At 42.3% G+C, this 20,931-nt stretch overlaps 4 protein-coding genes across 17 annotated transcripts in view; 2 read left to right on the top strand and 2 right to left on the bottom strand.

The window, feature by feature from the left end:
• Window positions 1–442: 442 nt before the first annotated feature.
• On the bottom strand, window positions 443–8,863 carry LOC108096243 (protein nervous wreck). Of its 8 annotated transcripts, XM_043207507.1 has the most exons (13): window positions 8,710–8,798; window positions 8,060–8,171; window positions 7,761–7,990; window positions 7,172–7,699; window positions 5,700–6,591; window positions 5,278–5,446; window positions 4,789–5,208; window positions 4,383–4,439; window positions 2,917–2,942; window positions 2,373–2,505; window positions 2,139–2,297; window positions 1,690–2,063; window positions 443–1,586 (listed from the first exon to the last, which is right to left on the bottom strand). In XM_043207507.1, exons 2-13 carry the CDS (start codon window positions 8,081–8,083, stop codon window positions 1,530–1,532), a joined length of 3,069 nt encoding a protein of 1,022 aa, XP_043063442.1. In that variant the 5' UTR covers window positions 8,084–8,171; window positions 8,710–8,798; the 3' UTR covers window positions 443–1,529. The 8 variants fall into 8 exon arrangements, with proteins under 8 accessions (XP_043063442.1, XP_043063439.1, XP_043063441.1 ...); XM_043207504.1 differs by adding an exon at window positions 3,623–3,655 and having other exon boundaries at window positions 1,690–2,297; window positions 4,789–5,446; XM_043207506.1 differs by having other exon boundaries at window positions 2,139–2,505.
• Window positions 8,864–9,611: 748 nt separating this feature from the next.
• Window positions 9,612–10,952, top strand: LOC108096247 (vesicle transport protein USE1). The gene is given in 4 exon segments (XM_017197690.1): window positions 9,612–10,004; window positions 10,108–10,403; window positions 10,405–10,465; window positions 10,750–10,952. Coding segments are annotated over 4 exon segments (753 nt in total). The 5' UTR covers window positions 9,612–9,652; the 3' UTR covers window positions 10,794–10,952.
• LOC108096248 (dihydropteridine reductase) lies at window positions 10,915–12,100 on the bottom strand. The gene is made up of 2 exons (XM_017197691.2): window positions 11,754–12,100; window positions 10,915–11,659 (listed from the first exon to the last, which is right to left on the bottom strand). The coding sequence occupies exons 1-2, from the start codon at window positions 11,835–11,837 to the stop codon at window positions 11,036–11,038; spliced, it is 708 nt and encodes a 235-aa protein (XP_017053180.1). The 5' UTR covers window positions 11,838–12,100; the 3' UTR covers window positions 10,915–11,035.
• A 129-nt stretch (window positions 12,101–12,229) lies between these two features.
• Window positions 12,230–20,931, top strand: part of LOC108096249 (protein boule) — a 30,653-nt gene continuing 21,951 nt past the window's right edge. For 3 of the 7 annotated variants that reach the window (XM_017197695.2, XM_017197692.2, XM_017197696.2), the window contains exon 1: window positions 12,388–12,999. The gene's annotated coding sequence lies outside the window, so the exon portion shown is untranslated. The other 4 variants (XM_017197693.2, XM_043208754.1, XM_017197694.2 and 1 more) reach the window with 4 other exon arrangements.

Genomic DNA, 20,931 nt, shown 5'->3' with positions numbered 1-20,931 from the left:
AGAATAATTATCTATAGCATATAAAAAATAAACACACACATAACAAAATAATTAAAAGGGAAAATAATAAGAGATGAATGTTACAAGAAAGTAAATGATAAAACCCAAGAAGGAACCTATATTATTAAGTTAAATACTAAAACTAAAAACATCCAAGAGAAAAAAATGCAAACCAAGATGGAATATTATAATATTGCAATGAAGTGAATATAAATAAAGATATGTAAAAAAATTACAACCAAACGTGTTTCACTGACTCCCAATAAAAAGATTTTATTTGTTTCTTGCTTTAAAGTGGAAATTTTATTTGTTAGTTGTTCGAACAGAAGGTTTCTCAAAACTATGACATAAAACTTTGATTAACTCACTGGGTTCAAAAATTACATACAATTCAGTTTGCAGCTTACATATATTTGGTTTTTCCATTTTCCATTTGTATCTATGTTCGGTAATATCGGTTATGTGAATATGAGGTTATCCAATTGGTGAGTTATGAACTTTAATATTCGAGTATCGCAAACAAAGTCTCGCGTTGAGTAGGCTTTTTACTAACTTCAAATATCTTCTTTCTGGCATCCAACATTAACTTAGACCATTTAACTAGACACGGAAAACATTTAACTAATTAGGCTAGAGTTTTGCATACAATTACAACAATATATATCTGCCGGATCCGCTCCTACGATTCGAATACATTCATTTGCGGCCTTGATTGATTTACTATAATGTGCAGAGATCCTAGGACTAAGTAAAGCGAACAGAAGCGAACAACAAAAAACGAGGTGAATTGACTTTAAAGTTGATTGGCTTTTGTTGGCGAAAAATCGAAGCGAATGGCTAACTTAATGCTGCTAAACCGGATTCTCTAGTTCACTTAGATATATATACATATTATTGCTCGATTAGTTGTGGATGCTGATATTCGAAGACCCGTGTCTGAGTGCTACATAAGTAATTGTCTTTCAAAACGTTACAATATTCCATTTATAATATAATATATCAATGTATTCCATACGTGTCTGAGGGTATAACACTTTACAAACTAACATAATTATGTATATATTTAAATAGTAATATATCGTATGGTGGTTTTGTTTATGAAGGCCCAGTTGATGTCTAACTATAACCCCAGAGGCAGTCAGAAGAAGTATTCAAATGGATGTACACAATTTGAGCGCTGTACGTGAAGTGTTTGAGGTTGAGGGGAAATCCCGACCTGATATACTATATATAAGTACATATATTCTATATCCTGCTATTGTGTCGTTGTATGTGAATCGGGTGGTAGCCAAAATAAACTACTATATTTACTTTGGGCTGAAAACGAAGTTAACCGATAAGTTATCGATAAGATCGATAAGTTCCCAGTCCGTCCGAGTCTGGCTATATCATCTGTGTGTTTGGAGTTGTTGGATAGGTTGTGGGATGGTGGTGGGTGTGAGATCAGAATGCATTCATAGTGTTGTGGGGTCTGGTTGTGATTGTAATTGTGGCTGTCGCTGTGGTGTTGTTCCGCACTGATCCGCACTCTATAACTGTCCGTGGCTATAGTCTATATAGTATATATCATGCTCATGGTCGTGTGCCTAAAAGAACAAAAGAAGAGAACAACATTGAAGTGCCGACCAAGAGGATTAGACCGGAGCGCCGAATCTAAGCGTTCGACTCCTTCAGATTTTGCAAACGTGCCAATTGATTTGAGTCCAATTCCTCCGGTATGCTGGCTCGCCCACCGACCACCTGTTTGGGTGCCTCGATATCCTCCGCCGATCCTGATCCCGTTCCCGGTTCTCCAACTGCCTCGCCGTTAACATCCAGATCGCTGGACTGCTCCCCACCGCCCCCACCTCCACCGCCACCTCCTCCGCCGCCGGATCCGCCGCTTCCCGCGAACGCGTCATCAAAGTTGGCATCAAAGTTGGCCTCGAAATTGGCCTCAAATCCCGATCCGCCGCCGCCGCCGTTGGAATCCTTGGATTTCTCGTTGAACGGATCCTCGGCATCCTGCAGAGCGGGCACATCGCCCACCGAGGCTGAGTCCTCCGAGAAGGACTGCTGGTCCTCTGCATCACAGGATGGATACTCGGTCAGTGTAATGCTCACCACGGGCTTCACTCCTTCAGCTCCCTCAGCTTTACCTTCTTTGGTTGCCGCAGCCTGAGGCGCCACCACCTTGCCCTGCGGCTTGGGCGCAATGTCTGGCTTTTTGGCCACATCCGCCGATGGCTGCTGCTGCTGCTGCTGCTGCTGCTGCTCCTTTGTGGTCGACTGCTCCTCCGGCTGCGCATCGCCCTCGCCTACTGGTGGGAAAGATTTATCGGCACCGTCTTCAACCATGGGGGTTGCAGCGGTAACAATTATTTGTGCCATACCTAAGTTCAGCGTGTTGGCGCCGCCACCCGCCGCCCCCTTTTCGGCCTTGCTCCCCGACCCCGGTCCGCCGACCTTCGGTAGTTGGGGCGGCGGCAAGGACGGCGGCGGCTGCCCATCGTCACTGAGATCGTCCTGGAAAGCGAAAAACAATCAAATTAGTTTATGTATCTAAATAAAATATCTATGGATTTTTAACAAAAACCAAAAATGTGTCAAAGAGTGTAAAAATGGTTGGTAAAGAGTATTCGTATTTACAACAAATATGTACATCTTCAAAATTCTAGGAATTCGTTGTAGATTTTATACATTGGAATATATAATATTTTTATTTTCTGTAATTCGTAAGGTTCTGATTAAATTGTAATTCCAATCAGTGAATTGTTTTTTAGTTTTTAAATTATTTTTCTGCCTTTTAATCACCTTTTAAAACAGAATTACAGATAAACTATTCCCTGCCTTCATTAATGTTGTTGTTAATATATTTTTTTTCTTTTTCAGGAAAATAATAAGTAAGTTACTATAATAAATTTGTTATTAGTTTACCTCCATGCCAGGCTCTTGGATGAGTACTGAGTATGCGTTAAAAATAAATGAGAAAATATTTATTGGCTTAGTCAACAGTAACAATTTTTGAAATTATATATCTTATATCAATACAATTTATCTTTCAAAATGTTATAGAGCGGTGAGGAGTAACTCAAAATATCAAGGATCAAGTCAAAACAGCCTTGGAACAAAAACTATCTAATTACACGTTTAGGTTTTGGTTTTATAAATAAACAAACTCAAAATTAAGCAAAAGTACAATTTTGTGGAATACTTATTCGGATTTGAGGCTGACAAACATGCGGGAGAGGGGTAGAAATCTAGGGAATTTTATATATAAGGCTTCCAAATTCAGTATGATTACTACTGAACTACTGATGGAATCTGATCGGGTTTTATATATACATAATATATACATAGAACGGGCCTTTTCATATTGTAAAGAAGATTTGCTCTACAAATTGTAGACTTTTGGAAATATTTATAAATAGTTAGGAAAATAACCTCATACTGAACATGTATATATAGTTTCTAGTTATCAAGAAGAAGAACTTGGTTCATAAGTTTAACAGAGTTTAGGAGGAATTTTAGTCATGCTCTCAAATAGTGGAGTTGAAAAAGATTTTCCTACACTAAAGTTACTGATTCAAGAAAAACTCGGGGAATAGATACTTTATATAAAAGAGCAAACTTATTAAATTACCCTTCTTGGCAGTGGTTTGGCTTTGGTTCTGGCCTTAAATGACACAAAGACACAATTACACCGAGAGAAAAACAACCAATGCAAAACGGCAATGAAAGAAAAACGTGATGTTTAGAAAAATGAATAACCAATCAAAGCTTTTAATGCAATCAAATTCAAATATCAGTGCCACACACACATCAAAGATATATCTTTTTATTTTTAGGGATAAAGAGAAGCTGCAAAAGAAATAAATCGAAGATGGAGAAATAATGGTAACACGACACGACACTTTTTTTTTTTTTTTTTTTTGACAAGCAGCCTAAGAATAACACTGTAAAAAATCGTAGGGCATTTCATCGGTCGATTTCGTCTCGGTTGCTGAGACTTGCGGAGACTTTTGGAGACGAGAGACAAAATAGCACATTAACGGAGAGTAGTGGAGAGTAGTTACAGTGATAGATGGTGGTAATTGGTGTTTTTTTTTTTGGTGGATTGGTGGTGGTAGTAGTGGTACAAGTGGTTAGTAGTTAGACGAGCTGCACTTTGGAGATTAGGTTTACCTCTAGAGAATATAGAAGCAGGTATAACAGTACTTTTGATCGGAAATATATAGTTTTCTTTTTTTTTTTTTTTTTGGATTTGATAGTGGAAAGTTAAAAATTATACAAATGTTCGGTACTAGAGGAATCGATATCGAGTGACAGATATTGTATAGTATAAAGAGATATAGAGAGGGGAAACAAAAGAGCAGGTGGTGAAAAGGGGGCGTGACATTTACCTGGCGGAGGCATACTCGGTGCAGCAGCGCCGTTAGGTATATAGCCGCTATCCTCATCTGTTAAATACAGGGAGGGAATTGATTAATCTTGATTGATCATGAACTGATAAATACCCAAACTAACAAATAAGATCAAATAAATCTTTTTAATAATCTAGAAAATCATATATCATATCATAGATAATAATCTAGAAAATCATCTGTTGAAAACCAGAAGGATTTAGACTAATACCCAGGAAAATATATAGTATCATATTTTGATATTTCATGATTCAAGATCAAATAAATCTTGTTAGAAAATAAAAGTAATAGATATCCCGCTAATATACTTTAAACTCACTATTATCTTATGTGTTCTTATTTTTTTAAGGGGTAGTGGGAAAGGTGGATCTAAGGGTCGATTTACCTGCTGTGTCCTGGGAGCCGAACATATCCTCCGTGAGCTCCAGTTCCAGCTCGTGGGCGTACTCTGGCGGCAGGGCCGGAGCGGGGGGCAGTGCAAATGTGGGCGCCGCGGTGGGCGGGGGCGATTCGTCGCCGCCCTCGCTGAGCGGCTCGCCCAACTCGTCGCACTCCTCGACGACCAGCGAGGGGAAGTTGCCGAACTTGCCGTCCAGCTCGCCCTCCCACCAGCCATCGTCCACGCCGTGGGCGGTCTTGGTGATGATCTTGATCTTGTCGCCCTCCTCGAAGGTCAGCTCATCCTCGGCGGTGGCATCGTAGTCGTAGAGCGCAATGCACCACTCCACATCCGACTTGACCCGCTTCTGGGGCGCCATTATGACCGACACCTGGTCGGGCGATTGCATCGAGTCCACCGTCTGATCTTCATTGTCAACGGTATAATCGACAGATGAGAATGAGATTTGTGAGCGCAATTGATTGCCGGAAGTACCATTAAAGGCGCTGCTCGCTGTCTCCTGATCGATGTCCAGATAGTTGTGTGGCACGTAGCCCTCCTCGCCGCGATAGTTGCGGGCCCTCAACCACCCGTCGCCGTCTCCCTCGCCAACCACTTCGAGTTGCTCGTTCTCAACGATGGTGAGCTCGTCGGGATTCTGGGCCTGTAAGGGAATAATAATAACAAGCACATAAGCACACATTTTTGTCATCAATAAATAAGACAAGAGTTTCCATTAAAAACCTCTAGAGAATTAAAATCTACTTCAGAAAAATGCTCTTCGATGTACTTTAAATTCTGAGAACTAAATGAATTAAAATCCATAATAAATTCTAAGTTGTTTAAGAAACTTCTTCAGGTTCTAGAAGGTTTTTAAATCCCTAGAGATTGTGGCATTCCCATTAAGTTTTTCTTACCGTATAGCTGTAGAGCGCAGTGCACTTAAAGATGGCCTCCTTGGGCTCCGGAACGATCGGTTCGTCCTTGTCCTCCTCCTCCTCGGCAGCACCCCAGTTGACCTCAGTGGGATCATCCCAGCCACCTCCGCCGCTGGCCATCATGGACGAGGAGGCGGCAGCAGCTGCAGTGGAAGCTGCCGCCGCCGTGGGACGAACTTCTGGCTCTTCGTCACTGTCGCTGAAGGTGCGATCCCTGGACAGTTGCTGCTCCTGTTTGGGCTTCGCCTGGGCAGCCGTCTGGGTCTGGGTCTCCTCCTTGTCGCTGTCGTAGAAGGAGTCCGAGCTGGGATTCTCGCCCTGGCCAGAGGCATCGGTGCGCATCGAAATGGAGCTGGCAGAGCGCGTGAGCTCCTGCACACCCATGATCTCGGCCTCCTGGACCCATTCGTCCACATTGATGCCTCCGTCCCGCAGACACTGCAGACAGGCCTCCGCCTTGGTCTTCTCCGTCTCCGATCTCCTGATTTGATCGCGAAACTCCTCGATCTTGGTGTCCAGATCGGGTCCATTGGGATCGTTGGGATCGGTGCGCTGGCCAGAGTCTCGCAGCGATTGGCACAGGGCCAGCTTCTTGGCGTTCTCCCGGATCGAGGCGTTCTCCTTCACCACTCTGCCGGCCAAGTTCTTGGCCTCCTTGGTCAGCGTCTCGGCGGCGGACTCGTGCTCCGCGGTCACCTTGCGCACCGGATCGTTGTCGCATGCCTCGAAGTCGTACTGGATGTGCTGCTTGAGCACCGGGTAGAACAGGTAGCAGCACTGCAGGTTGTACTCCCGGGTCAGCTGCTGCGCCTGGTCGCGGATTTTCCCGAAGCTGTTCTGCGTGGCCGAGCAGGTCAGCAGCTCTGTGCGTCTAAAAAAAGAGCGATTGGATTTAAATTGTGTTTTAATTTCACAAAAAGATATAAAATAAAAGCTTATGTAAATAATATATATATATTATAGAAATTATATAGAAATAAAAAATATAGAAGAGTAATTTAATAATTAAGAGTATTTTTTTACAATTACAGTTTATCCGCCATAGTTTTTTTCTTGTTTTTACCACAATCTGACTTAACCAAACGTTACAAATTAAAGTATGACATAATCTAAGGTATTTCTAAATCACTTACTTCCAAAAAGTTATGATAAAACAAACTGATAAAAAGAAGAATTTCAGCCTTCACATAACAATGAGATGGCTTATAGAAATAATGTAAATATAATTCCATTGGCGACGAATATTATATCTAAATGTAATTGCGTACAAGACCATTGATACATAAGATATGGCTTGATACATCGATAACCTGCTTTGAAAAAAAATAAAATGACCCCAAAGTAATCTTTGGAATTACAAATATGTACTTGTTTTCTACTACTACTACTATTTCTTCAAAAGAATAATGTTTATAATTCTTCCTCCACATCAGCAAATACTTTAAACTTACCCCATTAGCATCAGGTACTCGGCGACCCTCTCGAAAACGTAGTTCTCCATGGTGGTCATCGTGGTCTGCAAATCGACGGTGAAGTATCGATTCTGATGGGCATTGGCGGCGGCCAAGCTGAGTACATAGTCATTCCGGGCTCCAGAGGACTTCTCCTCCAGCAACTCCTTGCGAGACGTGACTCGGGCGCTGTTCTTCTGCAGCGAAGTGATCGACTGAAAAAAGGAGCCCTTCTTTTTCTTCAGCTTCTCCTCGATATCGCGGGCCTTGTCCCGCACATCGTGAGCACAGTGCTCCTCGTCAAAGTATGACTTCTTGGTTTTGTCCACATCACCCACGCTCAAGTGGAGTTCCTTCTGCACGTTGACAATTCCGGATAGCGATCGCTTGGCTATAGCCAACTTATAATCCCGAAGGACTTTGGCCTCATCGGCGATCTGCTGTTGGAAAACCTCGATGGCGGCCAATCGAGCTCGAGCCAGCTTTTCATTCTCCTCGAGAACTGTGCGCCAAACACTCCACATGTTCCTAAAAAAAATTAAATTTGATTAGCATGGTTGAAGTATTTAAATAGAAAATAAAAACCCACCAGCGCTCCTCCATGCCGTCCATCTTAATATCTGGTATATTGGGTATCTTCTTGTTGAGATACTGCGATGAGATCTTGAGCAGGGACTCACTGTACGACTTCTCGACAGCCGACCGCTTGATGGTAAACTGCCGAATGTCCTCCAACAGGTCGCACTCATGCTGGTTCTTCAGCTGCAGCTTGGCCACCTGCTCCGTGTGCAAATTCTTGAGGAATTTCACATAGTTACCCTGTGAACCACGGGGCGTATGATTAATAAGTAACCAAGGACTATTACTTAGAACAAGTTCTGGCTTTACCTTTCGCGGCGGCGGCTGCATCATGGGGCTTTTGTTATGGCAATTGGTTTACACTACGATTTGGTTTTTCTGTTCGAGCTCCGATTAAATGGCGTTACATTACCTCTAGCAACTGTAAAAAGTATTGTGATTTTATGAGAGGGGTTATGATAAATGAATATTTTATTAATAATACGATTGGGAACTAAATCTACTTTTACAATTTAAAAATCATTAGCAATATCAGTAGATTGGATACTTTAAATAATGTTTTTTTTTTCTATAAAAATATATCGATAGTATATTCCTATGTTTTTTTTTGTCTCTGTAAATGGGTGGAATATGTGGGGGGTTGATGGGTTCTTAAGCCGTTAATAGATTCGCTACGCAGCAACGTTTCTCAAAACTTATGTAACGAAAATGCAATGAAAACTGGCACAGAAACTTTAGGGAAACCGAAAGTTTTCGTCGAGCTGTATTTGCTTCTATTTTTAGGCTGAAACTTTTTACTGGAGCAGCCCACGCAGCAGCCCCCGTTTTTGGGTATCGTATCGATTTCTCAGACCCCAGACTAGCTTATTTTCCATCAAACTACGGTATTCAAAACACTTGGCTAACACTTTTTTTGGACATGGCCGGATTGGGTTGTTGTTTTTCAGCTGGATTAGTACTTTTTTGGGGTCTTATCGCTGGGTTTTTCACTGAAATTATTGGACTTTTCTCGGCAGCTAAAATCCGTTGCTTACTTATCGATTTCGACTTTCACGACGTTTGTGGTGGGGACTTTTTCACATGCACCGTTAACTGCTGCTGCGCTGCTGCTGCGCAGGAAGAGAGAGCCACAGCGAGCGGCGAGAGAAAGTCCGGGAGAGACAGAGAGAGAGAGAGAGAAGGTAGCCGCGTTTCATTCATGGCCTGAAGTGCCGTTAACAAAACGGTAACACATGGGGTGGGTTTTTTGTTTTTGCCTCGTCAGCTGCTTGATAACACTTCAAGTGTAACGGCACTTCAGGGGTATAATAAAAAAAAACTAAAGAAAATTCTACCTTGAATGCGATTTCACTATATTCCTCACACATGGCGTGCGACGACTGCTTCAGAAAATGCGCTCGCATGGTAATACACATATGCTGTGGCTATCAAAAGCGGGTTAATTGATAACTATTGATATTGCTGGAGACTTTTGATAAGATTTTTGTGTTCGCGCCCAAAAGTATGCCTTATAGTAATAGTAGTTGTAGTATCTCCAAGGGACTTTTTATTTAAATACTAACGGTGCTGCTGATTTCGCTTTTTTTATTGTTCAAGTAAAATTGCAACTTAATCTTCATAATTTTTATTGAAAGTCGATGAGGTTGTATTTACTGATTATTAATAAAAAAAAACTCTCACGTTTTGGTGCTAAAAATAAAAAAATTGAAACTAAATTTTTTAAGCATGGGAACAAAAAAGGCTAAATTATTTTAAATTCAGTTAAAGCCCCTCTATTAATGTTGTCAGCGCTGCTACGATATATCGATAGATTCCAATCCAACACCAGATGTGACCATATTTCTTTGGTATTTTGATTAATTTAGGGTTTGACTTTGTTGTTTTCATGTTTTTCCCTTGAAAATGGCCACGAAGCTAAATGTAAATATTCGGACCCTGCTGACCAACTGCGAGGACCTGGCCAAAAATGAGGAGAACTTCTGGCGGCTGCAGAAGTTCATCAAGTCGCTGGACACGATGCTCGCAGAACTGGAGGCAATGGACGATCCGCAGAGTGCCACCCGGATTCCCGGCTATACGGAGCGTCTGAAGGCCCTAAAAATATCTACGGGATTCGCGGAAACCGCCAGTTCCACAACAAATTCTCCCTCGCAATCTTCAACCGTCAGCGAAGCTGGGGAAAATGCACTGAAAGAAATGAGACAGCTGCAGAACACCAAACATCACAACGAACTGCGGAAAGAACTTTTGCAGGGTAATCTTGGGTTCATAGGGCGATTTCTCTAGTTTTGCAATGAATTTATTAAAATGTATTTTCAATTCAATTTTCCTATATTAATAATAATCCATATTTTTAGATGGCGATGCCCTGCGAAGACGTCGAGGTGTGGAGGACTCCCCATCTAGTCCCGGTGGAGCTAGCGTACAGGGAACATCTGGCGAAAATATGAATGAGGCTGCCAAGTATTATACGAATGCTCAGGAAAAGATCACAGAGCACATGCTGTCGCTGACAAGGAATCTGAAGGAGCAGACAGAGACTGCTAACAAGATTATCCGCAGGGATACGGAGATTGTGTCCCGCTCTGCCGGAATGGCGGATCGCAATATTAATTCCCTAGGAAAAGAGGCTGAGAAACTGGAGCAGCATTCGAAAAAAAGCCTACAAGTGCTGGCTCTGGCTGATGATTGTCTTTGTTATTGTCACTTTTATAGGTGAGTCATTTCGTTAAGGTAAAACCCAGATGATAAAAGAATTCCCCTAAGTTGGCTAAAAGTAAATCAAACTAAGTTTGGCTTCTGAATACCTTGTTGGTTGGAATAAATTTAGTTTTAATGCACACAAGTTTTCCAATATCTTAAACATAACCCGAGTTACTCAATTTACCACAAGTAAACAAGTTTTCCATGACTCAGTTAAAATTGAGTTGTTATAATTAGATCGACTTGCTGCAGTTGATTAATCACACTAATGAGTTTGTTCCCCTTTTAATTTGCAGGTATGGTGTTGTTCATGAAGATAATGAAGAAGAAGAAGACGTAATGGCTGTCTCCAAACAAATCAAACTAAAGATTGTACTCTAAGCAAGCTTAAAGCGATCGTTCCGCTCCCGAGTTCAAGAGGTTATCCCCAGAACCCCCAAGACCCTGTAAACAGACCCACATTAAACGATCGAAAGCCGCCCAGCGATTTATTTATGAATAGTTTATGTACAAGCGAAAGCATTTAGTTGAGCATTTTGTTCCTTTAGTAAGTGTTTTGGATTCGTATTTGTATCTTTAAGCCTATTCAGCGGCTATGAGATCTGTCACGCCATTCTTGGTGATCAGCTGCAGAAGGGATCCCGTTTTGGGCCTCTCCTGACCCTGAGTCCACTTGTGGAAAAGTCCAGCCACCTCCGAGAGAGAAGTCCAGGTGCCAAAGTCCGCATCCGGCATCCATTTCCGGTTCATAGGTGTGTCTAGCGTTACGGGAAGGATGGAGACGGCCAGGGAACCAGCTGGCAGACCGGACTTCTCAGCGCCCAGCGATCGGGTGAGCTGATGGACGGCTGCCTTGGCCATTCCGTAGCCGATCATGCCGGGAGTGCCCTCCAGAGCGGGCTTGGCACCAGTGAGGGCCAGGAGTCCTCCCTCCTTGAGATGCTGGGCCGCCACAGCTGCGGAAATGGCCGAGGTCCAAACGCTCTGCTTCCACATGAGATCGGCGTTCTTGGCCAGATCCTTTTTGGCATTGCCTCCTGCCCAACCGCCAGCCACGCAGATCACGGCATCCAGTTTCTCGCCGGCGAGGGATTCTCCCACCTTGGAAACCACCGTGTTCTCCTGATCCGACCATGCAGCATCGCGTGGCACCACGATACTCACATCGGCCTTCTCGTTCTCCGACAAATCAATGCTGCCCACCCACTGGACGGAATTATCCAGGTGAAGGTCGACCCAGAGAGAAAACAATAGTTAATAAGGCACTTTGATAATTACTTGTAAGTGAAAGGAAACTCACATAATTGTTGGCTTTGAAGTGATCGACACAGGCCGACCCCAAGGCTCCCTTGCCGCCGTAAATAACCACTCGACCTGCGGACATGATGCGTGCTGCCAGTTTTGAAGCTTGAATTCAACTAATTTCGAAGAAACACGAGATTTTCGACTTCGGTGAGTCAAAAACAAGAGGGAGCTTTGAACGCAGCTGGGGTTTTTAACCGCGCCGAGAGACCAGTTCTACCGGTAATAAAACAATCGAGAGAATAAATTTTAAGTCAAGTTAAAGCTTCAGCTTCGGCTAATAGCTTTTTATTCTCTGCGGGAAAATCGGATCGGCAGCAACAAGTGGAAAATCAATAAGATGGCCAAATTGCGCACAACAAGGTCACACTGGCGACATTGACGCGTTATTCTGGTATTTTTTCTGGTGTCGAACAGCTGTTCGCCATCGTCCGTCTCGCTCGCGCAGCGCTCGTTGCTCTTTTTTGAAAAGGGAAATGCGTGAAATTCGTGCGCCGCATTTCCACCAGACCAGAGTTACCGAAAGTTACGCGCCGTAGCCGAGTTTTTCCGCTCAGTCCCACCAGTCGCCGTCGCGTTACGTCACGAGTTGTAGAATATATATCGCAAAACGGTATAAATATTGGAGGGAGTTTTCTTGGCTTGGATTTTCCTTGGAAACCCCCCGCCAACCGCGCTGCACTTTCCTTGGCACCCAAAATAAAATCGGAATAAAACACATGTGTGTTGATGTGTGTTTTCCTTTTCGGCTGCCCAAGTAGACGGCGCGTAGTTTTTCACTTTGACGGGAGTTTTTCCTTTCGGTCTTCGCCTCACACTCATTTCTAATTGTGATTCGTAGGAAGTAAGTTCTCTAGTGCAAAAGTAAAATAGTATAATTTCATATAAATCGGAACACAACAACAAATACAAACCAAACACCACCAAAATATCGAAAAAAAAAAGAAAAAATAAAAAAATACATCAAAACCAAGAGAATATCAAAGTAAAATCAACCACAGTTCGTCCCATCGTCTTTGGTCATCTTGTTCTTGTTCAGCGTCCGTTTAAGCCACGCATCCGAGATTGAATAACATATTTATATAGAAGATATATATGATATGCGAAGATATAGCTGATACGTAATAGCATCCGAAGAATTGCAACTGTTAACTGTCTCTCCACGTAAAACGAAACGTAACGCAGCCTGAGAATAATAACGTATCGGAGCCAATAGGAAATCTCTACGGAGGACGCGACTAACGGTGAGTTTTTCCCCCCAAGTAGTAGAGAGGGGCTTGCGTGGGGCTTCGGTGGGGGAATGTCACTCGCAGGGAAAATGAAAAATGCCAGGCGAAAATTCTTGGCCATGCAACTCGTTTTGCCGCTCTCCCTCTTTCGTATGCGTGTGAGTGTGTGTGCACGTGTGTGTGTTTATGCAGCGGAAAACGTGTATTCTTAAGAAAAACCAGAAAATCGAAACCCGGAATTGGGTCAGTGTGTCATTTGCCGTCCCGCTCCCACCGATTCCAATTCCGATTCCGATTCGAGCTCTGCTAGTCTGGCTAAAAACTCTGGCTAAAACGTGTTTCGTGCTTAGTCAATTTGTTCTTTTTATCTAGTCGCAGCTGCCTCTGCCGCAGTCACTGCTTCAGTCGGCGTCGCTGCTCTGCCACTTGACTTAAAAGTGGCCTAAACAGCATCGCCTCCAGAATGCCTAAAAACAAACCAATACCAATGCATTGGCGTGCGAGCGAGAGGGCGACGGTGGTGGGGTGGGAGGAAATGTCTGTCACCCGCGCGGGCAACTTAAATACCCAGTTCCAAACTTGGCTATAAATATTCTTTCGAAAAGAGTATTACAAAATATAAACACAAAAAAAAATATGTGAATACCTGTAATTCTTATTACTTTATGTAATAAATGCCCATTTCCCCAAGTTTTAGTAAAATACGATTTCTATAAACTTTAAAACTTCTACTAAATATCTCATAGTCGATAGCTTTTATTTTTAAAGGTAAATGGCTCGCTCTTTTTAGTCGTAGTTGCCTCTCTAGTTTTTCGGCCACTCGCTTCACTTGATCTTGCACTCGGATAGCGGCAGAGGTGCAGGGGCAGCGCTGCTAACGTCGACAGCGACGGCGACTGTGGCGCTTTTACCTTGAGCACGCCTGCACTTGTCACAGCGCCCCTGCCCCTGGCACCGCCTCCCCCTACCCCACTCGTGTTTGGATTTGAACTTCTGAAAAAGCCAACACCTTTCGAAATTGTAGCCACTTTTATGTCTGCTTCTTTTGCCTCTGGCCAGCGGCATTTTTTATATTTCTGATGTTTACTAATAAAATTATTACGACTTGGCCGACAGCGGCTGCTAATGCGTTTTAAGGTCGCCGCCGTCGCTGCTCTTGTTGATTTTGAACCAATAAAAAATATGGAGATGCCCCCGCTCACATTTCCCGGTCCATTTAACATGTGTCCATCGCGCAAGGACCCGATTTGATTTATTTCAAAGTTATTTATTATACAGCCAGGCGCAAAACAAAACAAACAACACAAAAGGGGGAGAAATTGGCAGAGAATGGTAGACAGCTGGTGCTCATTTTCCGGGATGCGAAAAAAGGATAGAATTGGGAAGATACACAAGAAAAAAAATGCACATAGGCAAATTTCGGAAGAATAAGTACCAAGTTTTTATTTTTAACTAGTTTTATAGTTAAACTTATCTTTATTTATTTGTATGATTTAATCTTATCTTAAATACTTCAGTTTCAGAGATAATTTTTGCCTTTTATGGTGTGATTTAAACAAAAGCATAAAATCAAATTTAAATTCTTTATCGGACAGATACCCTGCGATACCAAAACAACTTTTAGTAAATCCACAAGAAAACAAATTGAGGTGTGCATTGTAAACCCCAAAGTCATTTTTCTAAGCAACGTAAAATAAAATAGAAAACATCTCCCTAGATAATCCATCATTACATCATAACCATTGCGAATTCATGACTAATGGCTGATGATTTTTTCTCTCTGTGGGGAATATGGGGGATAGGGATAACAACACGGAAGAGGCTCCATTATAGGTTGCTGGTTTACTAGTTAACTGGGCCCAAGCCGAAAGAGAGAAAGGGAGAGGTGGCGAAAGAGAGAGAGGGAATTGCAGGAGGGGGTGGTGACACTGACAGTGGAGCACCTTCGTCATCGTCAAACATTCGGGCTGTATAAGAGCAATAAATAATGCACACGAAGAGCAGTGATGAGAGCCTGAGATATAGCGGAATATCGGGGGAGGGATTTGAGAGCGAAATCGAAGAGAGAGCGCTGCCGCTTCGGGGGGTTGCTTGTGTTTGATTTTTGCACTTAAGAGCGAAAAAAGTGGCTTTGATTTTCCGCCTACCCTTCTACTCGTGGAGTTTGGGGCATGCCAACTTTGTTGGCCGATTTAAGCAACCCCCAAAAGGGAATTCCCAACTTGCCTCATTAAATTGATAACGTTAAGTAAATGTAATTTAATTTGCTTTTCGTAAGACAATAACAATGCGACATTCCGGTACACAAATTTTATGGAAGTGATGGACGTTCTTTTAAGAATTATTTTTAACATTGGTTTCATCATTTTCGGGGGTCTAGTCATTCTTCATGTAGGGAATAACAATTAAGAAATGTATTTTTATTTCAAAACTTGGCGATTAGCTGCAGCTGTTAATTGATTAAGTAAAATGTTATCGTAAAAGTAGGAATTTTAGTTGTGTTTATATATACCATACGACAAACCGATGGAAATAAACACATCTTTTAAAATCCGAATAAATTACTTTATTATTTTAGTGTCTATATTTTTCCCAAAGAATCCACTCAAAAATATTTCCTTTTCTTTGGCAACATTGTTGTTGGCGGCAGGAAAGTGGGTGTTGCGTGGGCAGTCGCCTCACATTTGCATGCCCCCAAACACGGCCCACATTTCCTCGTTTTCTCTGCGCTTCGCACGCGTCTCTCTTTTTTTCACTCTCTGGATGCCCGAGTATATAGCCCGAGTTCCAATTGGGATAGGGATGCGAAGGCTAGTGCTAACCTATATAATTTTTTGTTCCGTTTCTAACAACAAGCACATCCTCCTCCGACCAAAAAAGGAAGGAAATCAAAACCTCTGGCAGTTGAAGGTTCTCTTTTTACAATTTTAAAGCAGTTGCTGATTTTTATACTTTTTCCGACAGCTACGCCGACTGAGGCAGCGCAGCAGCTTTTTTTTTTTTGCCGTGCTTCTGGCTTTGAATTTAATGTTAAGTATACGCATCAGTGAACTCAATTTAATTATCATGATTGTTTCGTCCGCTGTCTTTGCTTTCGCTTTGCTTTTGCCGTTGATGAAATTCAAATTTTCCAACTTCACAAACAGACGCTCTCGGATTCACAGAGCAATTTTCCAACGTGTTTTCCGCTTTTTTTTCAGCTTATGTAAGAAAAGCGTTGAGAGCTGATAAAATAAAAATGGAAAAAAAACCGTTTGCTACCCAACTAGCTAGCTGGCTGGCTGGCCATAATTACGAGCTTTAGATTCGCCCTTCGCCCATTTTTTATCAGTGGCGTTATTTATGCGTCCTCCCACAATGACAAAGTTCCATGGAGTGGGGAGCGTATTTTGATAGACAACAATTGAGCATTTGAAGTGCAGCGTAGCGCAAAGAGAACTCAAAAGTGGAAAATATACAGAAAAACCCGACTGCTGTTCGTTCTCGTAGCCAAAAACCCAAACGAAAAGCAATTAAGTTGCCGCGGATCATTGCACAATAAGTAAAGAATCAAAAAACTCGAAACATAACTGTGTTTGCCCGCCCAGCCAAAACCGTTGACGGCTCTGCCGACGTCGCTGCCGGCGCTGCACACTGCTTTCGGCTCATATGAATAACAATGGGGCTAGTTTGCCAGCCAGAACCCAACGAATTCGGTTAATTAGTCTAAAGCCCCAAAAATGAGGTGTCGCTGACCACGCCTCAGCGGACTGGAATTTTAAATAAGTGCGGGATTAGTCGCTCCCAAATCTGTTTTTTGTCGAGTAGTTTGATTTATTTTAAATAATGGATAGTTGCTTGCAAAGTAGTAAATCTATTACTATATTTGACTAATTAAATGGTTAAACACACCCTAAGTAAAAACAACGATCTATTGCTGAGCGCAATTTTAAAAATATTTCGAAAACAGGATGCCAATTTTTTTTTTTACATATCTATTAGTCAAGTATTATAATCGGTAGTAGTACAAGTTAATTTTATTTTAGTTTACTTATAAATGATAGAAACCATACTTTTTGACTGGAATGAATAAAAAATAATTAGTTTTAGTGTCTTGGATGTGTTGCTTTGTCACCAGTTGGTTTTGTGCTGCCTCGCATTTCAATTGGCATTTGCCTATGCCTTCTCGCCGTCCCAATCAGATAATCGCAACCTTAACCGTTATTAGATCACTGTACAGCTGCGCCGCATTCGTTCTCTTTCTTGAACGACACAACTCTAATCGGAACGGGAGATTGTGTGATTGAGAGAGAGTGGGTGGTGGGCGGTGGGCAGTGGGAGGTGGTTTTAATAAATAGGCCAAATATGTAATATTGCTAAAATGTGTTTATTGTAATCTTTTTCACACACACACGTACACATCAACACCCACACACCTAGAGCAACGCACGTGCATCATTGCATCCCTCGAATTTCGCTCAAAGAGAGCAAGCGCGGCCCCAAAGAGAGCAAGAGAGAGCTGCTCCACCTCTGCCGCAGTCTCTGCCGACGCCGACTGCGCAGCTGGGGGCCCCCAAATCGGGAGACTACATTCGTTCGACTCCGAGTCGTTGTTCTACCGCCGTTGAGATTGCAACACTTCTCGATTTCGGGTTTTCGGAATTTAACAAAATAACAGAAAACCGTCGTTGCCGCCGCTCTCCGCTTTTTCGGCCAAAATAAAACTCTCGCGTCGCACGTAAAGTAAAAAAAAAAAGAAAAAGTTCTACATTTTATAGCGCTGTTTGTGTGTGTGTGTTTGTGCCAGTTTTTCATGCGTTCTCTGCCGCTGCAACAACAATTAACAATAACGACAACAAACAGTTACCACATCGCCTTCCCTCTCTTTCTGTTTCTACTTATCTTACTCTCTCCCTCGTTACATATATTTTTAAACTGCGTTTTTTTCGCCAAAAAACCATAAAAAATATAAACATAACAAGAGGAAAAAAGTCAGATTTTTAAGTGCTGGCCGCGGACAAAAGTCAACGACTACTATTTTGGCCCGAAACAAGGCAAAAAGTTGATGTGTGAGCCACAATAAAAGATTTATACATACATATGTACACATATATAGGTACATGTGTATGGAAAATCGTGTGAGAACGTACTTGATTTTGGGCTCACAGGCAGCAGTTTGGATTTTTCGCCAGAAAAACAAATTATTATTATGGCCAGAAGGAGAGTTGTTGTTGGCCAGGAGGGAGAATGTGTTTTTTATGCGTGACATACACATACTCGGCTTGTTGTTGCTTAGTTGTTTATTGTTGTTTTTGTATGTTGTTGTTTTTGACAGCATTTTTGTGTATACCAAAGCATTGGCGAAATCCGCCCACTCACACCCACTTCCGCTTTCCTTCGAAGGCCCTTTCTCCCCGACTTTCCCTACCCTTTCTTCTTACTTTTTACCTCCTGTCCCTTTATAATCTGCTCTTTTCCTTCCCCTTTCCCCTTGTGCTTTTGCCACCTTCAAAAAATAGTCACAACCATATCAACGAATCTCTCTCGCTCGTTTTCCCAAACCCCTCACCCCCAACCCCCCTCCACTACCACCACCCACTCCAGTATCTCAACCTCACTCCTCCATTTTTTCCGCCCCCAAACCTTGTGTGTAGCCTTTTTCGCACACGTTGCGTATACGTAATGGCCATAAACAACAACAGAAACAGCAGCAGCAGCCGCACTAGCAGCAAACTCGGATAGTTACAACCCTTCGCCCTTTGAGAGCCCCACATTTGCCACCCCTGACCTCCCAGCAATTTCACCCATTTACATGTGCGGCAGAGAAAGCTACAGAATTTGTTTATTCAAATTTTTCCTGGCTGGCCTTTTTGACTGCCATTTGATGAGTGGCTAAACGATGAAGCAAATAGCACCTCCCACCTAAACAGAAATACCAGGAAACCCAAAACCTAAATCCGACAATTTTATTTGCCTTGCAGTCGCCCCGCTGAAAGCCGAGAGAGAAAAAATCATCGAAAAGTGATAAAAACCTAATTATTATGCAAAATAATTGTTGAAATATTAGAGCGCAAACGTTCCGCAACAAAACAGGTGCTAATTTATGTCTTAAAAGATTCAATTGTTAAGTTTGAACAACAGAAAAACAAGCCAGCCAATAAGTGAATCAAAGAGAAAAATCACAAATCACAGCGAGCGGAAAGTTTTAAACTTGATTTTTCTGGTCGCCAGCAAACGAGGCATCAAGGAAAACAAAGAAGGAAAAAAAAAGGTAAAATACAGTACGCCTTTATATATGTGTGATGTATTTTTAGTTGCATTCTGTGATGAAATGCTCGGGAATCAAAAAGTCGCATAAAGAACTGTGAAAAATGCCAACCGTTTCGAAATAACCCACGCGGCGAATTCTCCTCTAGAGCATCTTTAGACAAATCTAATAAGTTGTTGAGAGCGGGAAAAGCAGGGAAAGCGACAAAGGGAAAAGAACCGAACCAATGGGAAGTGTCGCCTGGGGATAGAGACTTTTCCTCACACATTTAGCTTAGAGGGTGCCACACGCCATCCGATTGATTTGTGAGAACATTTCAATCGACTATGCCAAAGGAATTTCTTACAAATTAAATCTGTAAGCTGGGGAAATTTCTTGGGCATTGTCAAGGTCCTAAGCCCAAACAAATTAATTTTTAAACTTTAGGGGACATCTTAATAACACTGGAAATGTTAAGGGGTTTTAAATCTAACAGAAATAGTCGAGATATGTACATACATAATATATTAATTACTATTCATTTTAGTTTTATCTGGTTTATAAATTGATTGAAAAAAGAAGCAAGGCTACGTTCCTGAATACACTTGATAAAATCATCAGATATTTATGTTTCATCCCAGGACATTTATCGGTGATATGAATAACCTTTATTAAAATATGATAATTTATTCAGTTCTCCCGTTACCAACTAAAACATTACCTTTTTCCGCTGTGTACGAGAGTATTTCAAAAAAGATACGCTGCTAGGCGACATTTTCCGAATAGCAAACAGTCAGAGGTCGCGGGGGAGTTCCATTTCTGATCCAGCTTCCTGCCCTCGAGCACTGCTTTAAGCTTTCAATGCCGTAATTCTTATTTTGGCAGTCCGCCTGCCTTTTCGGCTTACATAAATATAAATAAGTATTCCCTCCGGCTGGCACGCTGACTTTCATATCATCCTCCCAAGCTCCCCGCGCCGAGTTCCCCACTTTCCTGTCGCGGGGCATAAAACCCTGGGACACCCTGTATATAAATCTAAAATTATAATGCGCTCCGCTCTTCAATATTCATTTTCACCCGCCTCCCGTCGCCGGTTTTTCGCTTGGTTTTCTTTTCCTTTCTTTTTTTTTTTTGTCTGTCTGTCGCCTAGGCTACAAGTGAATCCTCTTCTTGTTACTCGAGAGATTTTTCTTTATAAGCGACAACACACGCATGCCAAAAGAGCTAAAGTACTTTTGCCTATATATGTTTTCATTTAATTTTCTCGCTAAATATACAAATATGGCGAAAAGTCTTTGCTTTGCTGCCAACATTGGTGACAGCTGTTTATTGGGGGGAAAATGGGGCGGCGTCACGCCCCCTTATGGCGGCGGCGGCTGCCGTTGGTAATAAAAATATATATATGTATATATATAATATGCCGCCCGCCGCCAGGCTCTCGGTTATCGGAACGATTCGCTGGATAATGGCTATAGCCAAGTTGGCTGGCAGCCTGGCGAAGAAAAGCTCGTAAAAGAAGTCAAAGTTCAAGTCTAAAGCGGCGCGTGTGTGTATGTGGGATTCGGGTGGTGGGTTAAGGCCATAAAGAAAATCTGTGTCAAAACGAAACAAGGCGAGAAAATGTCTTAAAGCTTTGACTTTTCACGAATCAAACTAATCCCCCCGCATTGCGGGATGCAAACACAATAGAAATCCCATACGATTTCCGAGTTGGATTTCGC

The sequence above is a fragment of the Drosophila ficusphila genome, unplaced genomic scaffold (assembly GCF_018152265.1).
Source record: "Drosophila ficusphila isolate 14025-0441.05 unplaced genomic scaffold, ASM1815226v1 contig_106, whole genome shotgun sequence".
Lineage (NCBI taxonomy): Eukaryota > Metazoa > Arthropoda > Insecta > Diptera > Drosophilidae > Drosophila > Drosophila ficusphila.
This window is presented reverse-complemented; position numbering and strand designations above follow the sequence as displayed.

Excerpts from the sequence above, each read along its gene's own strand:
- LOC108096248 (XM_017197691.2), bottom strand. The coding sequence starts at position 11,837 with ATGTCCGCAGGTCGAGTGGTTATTTACGGCGGCAAGGGAGCCTTGGGG. Across the intron at positions 11,660-11,753 it reads ACTTCAAAGCCAACAATTAT|TGGGTGGGCAGCATTGATTT; the intron begins GTGAGTTTCCTT and ends AATTCCGTCCAG.
- LOC108096243 (XM_017197668.2), bottom strand. The coding sequence starts at position 8,083 with ATGATGCAGCCGCCGCCGCGAAAG. Across the intron at positions 6,592-7,171 it reads GAGTACCTGATGCTAATGGG|ACGCACAGAGCTGCTGACCT; the intron begins GTAAGTTTAAAG and ends CTCTTTTTTTAG. Across the intron at positions 3,656-4,382 it reads ACCGAGTATGCCTCCGCCAG|GCCAGAACCAAAGCCAAACC; the intron begins GTAAATGTCACG and ends GTGTCATTTAAG.